Consider the following 10,666-nt stretch of genomic DNA (forward strand, 5'->3'; position numbering starts at 1 on the left):
TTTTTTTAGGTCTCAACAATGAGATTTTAATTTTTTAGGTCTTAAAAATAAATCCGATAGTTTTCCAACCATATTGATGCTTATTGGATAAGAATTGACAAGTTAAGCTCATTTAATTATTCAAATACGAACTAATAAATCAAACAATCTGACTATAAAAGGATTTGGGCTAAGGCAATACAATCGAAATCAAATATTGGGTTGGGCTAGGGGCGGGTCTGGTTGCACTCATCCAATTTGCATCCGTATACTAGAATTAGTAAAACATGAACAAAAATCCAAGCACAAATAAACAGACCCTCGTGAAGCTCATGAAGTTATGGAATGAAAAGCCAGACCAGAGACATGCAAAGCTCATGCCTCTTGAGTCTTAACGCACATTCTATGCAGCACGAAAATAACATCCACACAGCCTATATATATAAATAAAACCATGCATCTGTCTCTATTGCCTTCTCTTCAGTCATTTCATCACTTTCATCTCTGTACTCTCTCTCTCTCTCTCTCTCTCTCAAAACAAAACAAAAAAAGAAGAAGAAAAAAAATGTCTGGAAAGGAACTTGACCAAGAGCTCAAGGAACTCGTCAGCTCCTTGCAAGACCAAGTCCTTCTCTAATCTTTTTACTTTTGGAGTTTATTGCTTTGCTTTCTCTTCTCTAATTCTTGTTTTTGAAGTTTTATTTATGCATCTTAACTTATTTTATTTTATTTTGTTTGTTTAATAGCTGATTTTATTGTGTAATTATATAATTTCTCTTTCTCTCTCTCTCTCTTTTTTTTTTTTACCCTGATCAAAGGGTTACTATTTAATGTCAATATTTTATATTTTAATAATATATAACAAAAAGATGATCAAGTTAAATTAATATAGCAGCTAATTAACTACTATATATACGTACGTTTCCTGGCAGGGAATTTTAGACGAGCAATTTGATCAAATGAAAGCAGTTCAGAATGAACAAAATCCTTGCTTTGTTGCGAATTTGATCACCACATTCCTTGGTGATGCTGAAAATATTTTGGCACAACTCAGCACATATCTGTAATTTTCTTCACTGTTTTAATTTACTATTTTGTTTTTACATATAAATTATTTATATATATATATATATATATGTATGTATTGATTTTGGAAAATTCAATTTTAGGAGTGCTGAGGATCCTGATGAAGTCAACTATCCCCAAGTGGCAACTCTTGCCCTCACGCTCAAGGGAAGTAGCTCAAGGTATAATAAATTGAATGCCACACTTTATTTTAATTTTAAATGTTAAACCTTTTTATTTTAGGCATGAACAAAATTGTAAATTTAACATAATGTTGTGACCTAAACTAAAGTAGTCGGATCTCAAGATAAACTAAAATGTCAACTAATTTTTTGCCCAAGAAATAGTGACAACCGTATTTACATTGAGTTGAGTTCAGCTAAATGTTTTTTTTCCCTCTTGTTAACTGTATTTTAACTAAATGAAAAAGTGACACATGTAAGGATGTGAAGAATTGTTACATATCGAAATTTTTTAAAACCTGCAAGGATAAACAAAGAATTGGATTACTCCCCCCTCTCCCCCATACAAAAAGAAGTAACAAATTAATTTTTTCACGCCTACTATATACATAAAGACTAACCATTTTAAGTTTTTAGTGTTGAATAACATACGTATAGAAAATAAGCCCAAATTATTCTTTCTTGTACATCCTTTTGTCACACTAAAGAATTTAATTACATTGATCCTCTCTGCTGAATTTGGACTTACAGTGTTGGTGGTTGCCGGATGGCGTTAGCCTGTAGCCAGCTCCGAGATGCAAGCGATGCAAATGACCATGAAGAGTAAGAATTGGATACTATTAGAACCCTTATTTGATCTACATGGATAAAGACCTCTCTTATGAAAACTGTTTTTAGACGCAAATCTTATGCTTGTAGGTGCATTATTGTTCTTGACCTTGTTAACCAACAGTTTCTCGTCTTGCGGGAGAATCTGAATCACATTGTTCAGGTACCGGAAATTTTAGTTTTAACATGCATTTTTTACTTCATATTTTCCTCTTGTTTTGTTCTAATATTCTTTTTTTTTTCCCCCCAACAAAAATCTGGAAACATAATGGAGTGCAGATGGAACGCGCAATCCATGAAAATGAGGTCATCAAAAGGCGCAATATGTAGAGAGAGCTGGTTTGTTCACTTTGTTAGGAGACCTTCTACAGAAGCTCATTGGTTTCTTTACTGAAATTACTATCTGTTTTTGGAAAAATTAAGGTCCATGGGTGAAATGCTTGTTTCATTGTATATTACAGAGATAACATGTGAAAATAAACTATTTTGAACAAACTCTTGGAAGAATCTTTTCACAAAAAATATGAACACAAATTTTAATTGATATATACTTTGAATTTCTTTTTACTTTTTTGGTTACATCAAAATATTTTACAAAAGCAAGTTTATTAAAAGTTTATACAAGTTTATTAAAAATCCGGGTAAAACCTATAGGAGTTATACAATTCTAGGAAATCTGTCACTTAAAAAAAATCTTTCATAATCTTATACAATCCTAATTGAATACACCCCCCTAAATTATTCACTCAAGTCATCCTCTAAATCTCTACTTCGGCACAAATTGGTCTCATTGTAACATTTACCATCAGTTTATGCAGACTAGTCCCATTGTGCCATTTGACAACCCAATTTTTTTTTTCCCTGAAATAGTCCCTGAAAGCCCAAGTTTCATTTTGGTCCTCCAACAAAAATGCATCCACCACCCTGATCTGCCCCTCCGATTTCTCCCTCACCAACCTCCTAAGCACTAGCGCATCCAAGCACCCACCCAATTTCATCCCGTCAAGCACCCAATTTTGTATTTGAACCCACCAATCCAAATTTGATCCCTATAACATAGATAGACAAAGAGAAACAGAGAGAGAGAGAGAGAGAGATGATTGATTGATTGATTGGTATATGTGATGGGTGCCGAGGGAAATGGAAATGCCATATATTCGTGGCGTGGGATGATGAGTAGGGGCAAGTTTGAGACCGGGTATGGCAATACTATGTCCTCGTCTCCGCCCTTATCCCCGGTAAAAGCAGCTTAGTGAATCCTCATCCCCATACCCATTGCGGAGCTACCTCCCAAATCCGTCCCATACCCGTCGCATGGCTACCTCACATATCATACATTATAACACTTAAAGTTCATCTTAAATTATCATTTAACTCAATTACATTCAATTGAATTTTTAAATTCAACTCCACAACTCAAAATAATCTCAAATCAATTTGAGAAACTAAATAAATATTATATTACATCATAATCTTACATGGCAATATTATATAATATATTAAATAAAAATATATATAATACTTATTGGGCCGTGCATGGGGATGGAGGATAACAATACTATCCCCGGCTCGTCCCCAACATGTAATTTTTAAAATTTGGAGATCCTTGCTTCTCCCCTTATTTGGGTCGAGGATCCAATGAGTTTACTATTAAAAAAAATCTTATTAAAGTAAACAAATAAACTACAATTATAGTTTTCTATTATTTCACCTTATTCTTTTGCATTTTTATTTCAATTTTTATATTTCTTAGTTTTCTTGGCAATTGATTTCATGTCATGACTAATGTATCAATTCATTATATTTTCTTGGAAAAAACACAACAAAAGTTAGCATTTAACTTAAAATACATATTGTGTTGCAAATTCTATTCTATAAACCTAAAAACACAAATATAAGGATAACATAAAAATACACACTGTCTTGCAGTTTGAATCTATAAAACTAAAAATACCAATATAAGAATAACATAAAAATAGTAACCTATACATGTGAGAACAAATATTTAGGCTTCCAATCACAAGACGCCATGTGGACAAGAAGAATGTCTCATAGGTCAATTAATGGAGCCCTATAAATACATGGCTTCATTCAACACACAAGGTAATTCGAAACTCAGTTCCTAAACCCTAGAAAAATAACCAAAACTCCTTTCTCCCTCTCTCCTAGTTGATGACATCCTTAGCCGCCGGCCCTCCATTTTGTCTCTCCACACGGCTCTCAATTGAACTAACACATCAGAGGGCCTTTACACATGACTTTCTTTAAAGGAGGGGCAATATTTAAAAGTCTAAAGCTAAAAAACCAAAAACCTTTATTTCATAAAAACCTATTATATTGATTGATTATGGGCTAAAATGGTAATCTTCTATTATATTTTTCGACCAAAATAAAATATTATATTATATTGAGAATAGGCAACATTTTGATTTTAACCCGTATTGTTGTTTCTGACAATATGATTTTATATTTGGGTAGTGGGCCCATTATTTTGTTTCGCTTAGATTCAATTGAACTAACTAAGGCATCAGAGGGCCTTTGGCCAACACTTCTTGGGTGTGGTTTTTTACTCCAATTTGATTTTATAGGGATCAAGGCTATACTTTTAAAATATTCTATTTATAGAATATAGTCGCACAACTATACTTTTAACTTATTCTATTTAGAGTGTATAGTCGCGCGGCTATACTTGTAAAATATTCTATTTATAGAGTATCGCCGTGCAGTGATACTTTTAAATATTATATTTATATATTATGGTTGTGCGACTATACTCTTTAAATATACACCAACAATTAAAATATGGATTTCTTTATAGCAAAGTTGAGCCTTGAGATAATGGATCAATTAGACATGGTATGTGTTTACGTTCCAGCTTTATTCCTCTATGTGCACTTAGTTGAGGGAAAATTTATGCCCTTTTTGTGTGTTGTTGCTTATCTTTTTAGGTGCCCTTTGTTATATGTCCTTAAATATATTCAAATATTTAAATAGTATATTCGCATGGCTATACTCTTTAAATATAGTATGTTTTAATTATTATTTAATATTAAAAGACAAAAAACAAAGTCCACAAAATAATTTAAAATTATTATTACTATTCATTAAGTAATTTATGAAATCAGTTAAATATTTGAATATTCACTAAAGAAATAATAATTAAAACATAATTACTAATTAAAGTAATTAAAAAAGCTAAGATATTACTTAATTACATATCATAAATTAAAGAAGTTGGCCGAAAAATAAAAGTAAAGAAACCAAAGTTTGCTAAACTAAACCTTTAATCTAAGGAACAATAAAGAGCAAAGTTCATACTCTTAAACTTATAGCAACGATTTTGACCACAAAAACATCTAGGGACGAAGAAGATCCTTTGTTGGTGGTGGTGTTGTTAGATTTGGATCGCTAGACTCCAATATAAATGGTTGCGGTGAACGCTCTCTGATTTCAACTTGAACGCGTCTTTCTTGATTCCCAGGATTGTTGGCCCTTTTTGCCTCCTCTTCTTGAGCTTTGGTTGGCAAGAAAGTGTGGTAGTTAGTGGTCTTCATGTTGTCAGCCATGAGAATCGAATGGTTTTTCTTTTGGTTTGTCTTTTGGAGTGGATGAAGAAATTTGATAGATGAAAATTAGGGTTTTGGTTCGGGTTTTATAATGATGCATGGATGCAGTGTAATAGGAAAGTTGGATGACGGTTTACATGGAGGGAGTGTAAATGGAAATTTTATTTATTTATGAAATAATAATGAAATCTTGGCACACGCATACTGTATTAATAATAAAATAAAAACTTTTAAGACACATGGAGCATGCTGCACACGTGATAATAAAACTACATCATTGCGTATATAGAGGGTAGCTTAGCTATTAATAAGTGTCCCTAATGATCACACCCTTGAGATTAATCCAACGACATGTAGTCTATGTGATTCGTTAGTGCGACTTCATGTTTCCCTAATTTTATTGTTCTAAACTGAATTATTTACCCCAAAAGAGCTTCTGCTTGATTTCCTAGGTGCCAATCTATATACACTACTACATTTTACACTTTGCGCGACGAAAAATATTGATCGCTCAAAGTGACTTTGAGCGACGAAAAATATTAGTCCGGCAAAGTTTTGCGTGAAAAAAAATAATATTCCCGCGTCCCATTTTTGGTACTCGCCCAAATTTTTAGAGTTTTGCGCGACGAATACTAATGTAGCCCAAATATTTGCGCAACGAAATATTTTGGTTTTTGACTTTTTATTTTATTATTTCTTTAATATTAATTTAATTATATTAATTATTTCAAATTTTTACTTTTTAAATTTAATTTAATTGTATGATATTTTTTAATTACTTTAATTTAAATTGACATATTCAAAATGAAATTACATATGAAAAATAGTGATCAAATTATCCAATAAATATATATATATAATATTCAAAATGTACACATAAATTAACAAAGTACAATAATAAAATCCTAATACAAGCGTATTGTGGTGGTAGTGGTGGAGGATATGTTTTGATAGCTTCATAATCCTCAACTTTAGCCGTCAAAGTCTCGATGATTCCCTACAAAAAAAAAGGTCAAATAACCACACAAAAAAAGGGATAATCTCCCCTAAAATTGTTATACTACAAATCCAACCCAAACTCCAATCCCTACCCTTTACTCAAGTCCAAACCCCACACAAACTCAAAACTAACTCCAAAAATACATATTAATGAAAAAAATTTAAAATTTGGAGAGAATATACCTTTTGGCAAGATTGAGAGAGTGAGAATGAGAGAGAGAGTGAGTGAGAGAATTAGAGAAGATAGTGATAGAGAGATGAGAGAGTGAGTGAGAGTGAGAGATAGTGAAAAGAGATGAGAGAGTGAGTGAGAGTGAGAGATAGTGAAGAGAGAGATGATGAGAGATTAAGTGAGAGGAGTGAGTGTGAGAGAAATTGTGGGATTTGGGGAGAGGGAAAGAGAGAGGAGAGGTAAGAGTAGAGAAAGATATTGGTCGCACAAAGTGAAAAAAAAAAATCCCGCTTCCCATTTATGGTACCACCAAATTTTGAAATTTTGTGCGATGAAAAATACATATTGGTCGCAAAGTCTAAAAAATTCTCGCGTCCCATTTTTGGTACCTGCCCAAATTTTTAGGCGACAAAAATTATATATATTGGTCGCGCAAAGTTTTGAGCGACACAAAATATTGGTCACGCAAAGTCTAATTTTTTTTTTTTTAATCCCTCGTCCCATTTTTTGTATCCGCCGAAATTTTTAGAGTTTTGCGCGACGAACTATTGGTCGCTCAAACTTTTGAGAGACGAAAAATTGGTTCGTAGCACGATATTTATAAAAATAATTGCTAAGAATAATAAAAAATAAAATTATTTTATTTTATGATTTAAAATATAAATAAGGTTAAAGCTACTTAATAAATGTATATACTATTTAATTTCTTAATTGTTATACGTACAAAATAAATAAATTTAAAGCTACTCAATAAGTAAATAAATAAATATATATATATATATATATATGCACACCATTCAACGATCCAACCGTCAGACTTGTTTGTATATACTTTAAGATCATATACCCCCAAAATCGCAAAAAACAAACATTCAGAGATCTAGTACCGGGACAAAAAATTTCAACGGTTATAAATGAAAATCACGATTTAAAGGTTATTTTAACTTCGATTTTGATGATTTTTTACAGCTACACTCCTTGACCCTATATGAATACAATGAACTAATTCGATCGTCAATTTAAAATATTTACACTAGTGAATACCACAAAATCTTATGTTATATTTAACAAAAGTATAAATAAACTCTTAATTGTTAGTGAATATATTGTTTTGATGGCATACGCATTCTACGAAACTAGTTTCAACGATCCAACCGTCAAACTTGTTTGTTTATACTTTGAGATCATATACGCCAAAAATCGGAAAAAATAAATGTTCAGAGATCAAGTAACTGGACAAAACTTTTCGACAGTTATAAAAGAAAAATCATGATTTAACGGTTATTTTAACTCCAATTTTGATAATTTTTTACCGCTACACTCTTTTACCCTATATGAATATAATGATTGAATTTGATCTTCAATTAAAATATTTACACTAGTAGATACCACAAAATCTTATGTTATATTTAACAAAAGTATAAATAAACTCTTAATTGTTAGTGAATATATTGTTTTGATGGCATATGCATTCTACGAAACTAGTTTCAATGATCCAACCGTCAAACTTGTTTGTTTATACTTCAAAATCATATATGCCAAAAATCGAAAAAAATAAACATTCAAAGATCAAGTAATGGGACAAAACTTTTCGACGGTTATAAATAAAAAATCACGATTTAACGGTTATTTTAACTCCGATTTTGATGATTTTTTACAGCTACACTCTTTGACCCTATATGAATACAATGAGCTTATTTGATCGTCAATTTAAAAAATATATTTTCTAACAAAAACCCAATCCGAACAACAACAATATATTTTTCTAACAAAAATCCGATCCGATATAAAATAATAAATTTAAAGCTACTTAATAAAAATATATGTACCGTTTAATTTCTTAAGTGTTATGCATACAAAATAAAAAACAAAACTAAATTGGTTTAGGCAACGAAATGTTTGGATTACGCCATGCAAAGATTTTAAAAAAGAATTTTATTTTTATAAGGACTTTGCGCGACGAAATTTATTGTTTTGTCACTCAAAGTCACTTTGTGCGACGAAAAACAATTCGTTGCGCGACGAATTATTTTTCGTCGCACAAAGTGTTGTAATATCTATTATCATTTTAAAAACTAATTGGTGTAGGACACCTCTTCGTTCCTTTCGGCTTTTTTGACTTTATTATCATTTTAATTTTTCATATTTTGAAGATTATTTCACTGTTTAAAGATTTGTTGATTTCGGTATTCTTGAAAAGGCATATATTTGTTGTTTGTGAAAAACAAAACATGTTTTTGGGCATGACACCAAAAAAAAAAAACCCAAGTTTGTATGACGGTAACATTTATATATATATATATATATATATATATTCAAAGCCAATTTGTATGACAAAAGAAAGTTTTCACTAGTAAAAGATAACCATTGCGAGACCAAATTTTGCGCGACGAAAAATTATTCGTCGCTCAAAGTCACTTTGTGACGAAACTCAAAACTTCGTCGCTCAAAAACTTGCGACAAAATTTTGCAACGAATTGCTTTTCTTTGCACAAAGTGACTTCGCTCAAAATTTGGTCGCGCAAGACTTTGAGCGACGAAAAACAATTCGTCGGGCAAAATTTTGTCGCACAAGGTTTTGAGCGACGAAGTTTTGAGTTTCGTCGCGCAAGGGTGATTTTTTACTAGTGAAAATTTAGCTTTATTTTGTCATACAAATTGGCTTTGAATACATATATATATAAATGTTACCATCATACAAACTTAGTTTTTTTTTTTTTTGGTGTCATACCCAAAAACATGTTTTGTTTTTCAAAAACAACAAATATATGCCTTTTCAAGAATACTGAAATCAACAAATCTTTAAACAGTGAAATAATCTTTAAAATATGAAAAATTAAAATGAAAATAAAGTCAAAAAAGCCGAAAGGAACGAAGAGTTGTCCTTCACCGATTAGTTTTTAATAGATATTACAACAGATTGGGAAGGGGCCGGCGCCAGTTCCACAGCGAACCTTTGCTGTGGCACCACCCTATGCATGGCATACAATTTGTAAGTGTTGAAGATCGAAGCTTCTAGAAGATTCCAGATTCTGCAGCCCAGCATTTTAACTAATTTCTTAGTTAACCTCTCTGTTAAGTTGTTAAGTAGCATAGAGGTCGATAAAGTCACTTACTAAACTTTTAAAGGAGCCAACAAAAAACACAGAAAGACTAACGTGAAGTTAATCATGAAGTTATGAAAAACCAGACACATGGAAAACTCATGTTACTGAACACTGCATAGCAACATATACATGCTATACATGTGTCATGAAAAACAACACTCATAAAGGCTATAAAACCATTCATGTATATGCAGAGGTTTTGTTCATGAGACACTGCATTTGATCTCTCTCTCTCTCTCTCTCTCTCTCTCTCTTGCCTTCCCCTTTTGCCATTTCACTCTAATTTCATCTCTCTCTCTTTGAACGAAGAAAATGGCTGGGAATGGGAAGGAACTTGGCCAACAGCTGATGCGGTTCTCCGTGTGAGTCTTGTTTTTTTTAATTTTTTATTATGCATTAAGGGAGCTTGGGAATGGAGTTATCGAAAAGAGAATGCATATTAGTAATATACAATGCAATTGGGAGTTGCATAAGTAATAGGTAATAATTTAATTGTCCTTTTCTTTTTCCTTGGATTTGTAGGAATTGGAGTTGAACTTAGATTGATAAGTTTTAAACACTTGTGGTTTTAGAAGTTGATACTGAAATTTTGGAATAAGTTAGCGGTTAATAATGTGTTGTTGCAAATTTTCTATATTTTTTAATGTGCAATTGCTTAACTAATTAAATCACTTTGTTTGATTTTTCTCAAAACTTAGGTGGGACCTTACGACGGATGAAGTATGGCTGCTTCTTGGAAATGAAAGATAAGATTTACAAATGCATATATATAAACTTTAGTTATTCATCCCCTTAAATATCAGTTGTCGTTTTTTAGTATCAGAGTTTGTATCAGACTTCCTATGTTTTGGGATTGTATTTGAGATTGTGATAATATATTATTTGAAATTTGATATGTATGTGTTATGATGTCTGAATGAATTTTTAGGCAAGGAATCCAATGGTGGTACTAAACTGAATGTATGTTGATACATTGAAACTATTAAG

At 31.7% G+C, this 10,666-nt stretch overlaps 1 protein-coding gene across 1 annotated transcript; it reads left to right on the forward strand.

The window, feature by feature from the left end:
- Positions 1 to 463: 463 nt before the first annotated feature.
- LOC148921558 (histidine-containing phosphotransfer protein 5-like) lies at positions 464 to 2,379 on the forward strand. The gene is made up of 6 exons (XM_089043911.1): positions 464 to 604; positions 912 to 1,042; positions 1,149 to 1,226; positions 1,758 to 1,829; positions 1,926 to 1,998; positions 2,115 to 2,379. Exons 1-6 carry the CDS (start codon positions 545 to 547, stop codon positions 2,163 to 2,165), a joined length of 465 nt encoding a protein of 154 aa, XP_088900037.1. The 5' UTR covers positions 464 to 544; the 3' UTR covers positions 2,166 to 2,379.
- The last annotated feature ends 8,287 nt before the right edge of the window (positions 2,380 to 10,666 follow it).

This window comes from Prunus mume, linkage group LG1, assembly GCF_029339155.1.
Source record: "Prunus mume cultivar Tortuosa linkage group LG1, ASM2933915v1, whole genome shotgun sequence".
Lineage (NCBI taxonomy): Eukaryota > Viridiplantae > Streptophyta > Magnoliopsida > Rosales > Rosaceae > Prunus > Prunus mume.

What these genes read in the sequence shown, in the direction of transcription:
- LOC148921558 (XM_089043911.1), top strand. Translation starts at nt 545, where the DNA reads ATGTCTGGAAAGGAACTTGACCAAGAGCTCAAGGAACTCGTCAGCTCC. An exon ending in TCAGCTCCTTGCAAGACCAA is followed by an intron (nt 605 to 911) that starts GTCCTTCTCTAA and finishes GTTTCCTGGCAG; the next exon opens with GGAATTTTAGACGAGCAATT. An exon ending in CTCAAGGGAAGTAGCTCAAG is followed by an intron (nt 1,227 to 1,757) that starts GTATAATAAATT and finishes TTGGACTTACAG; the next exon opens with TGTTGGTGGTTGCCGGATGG.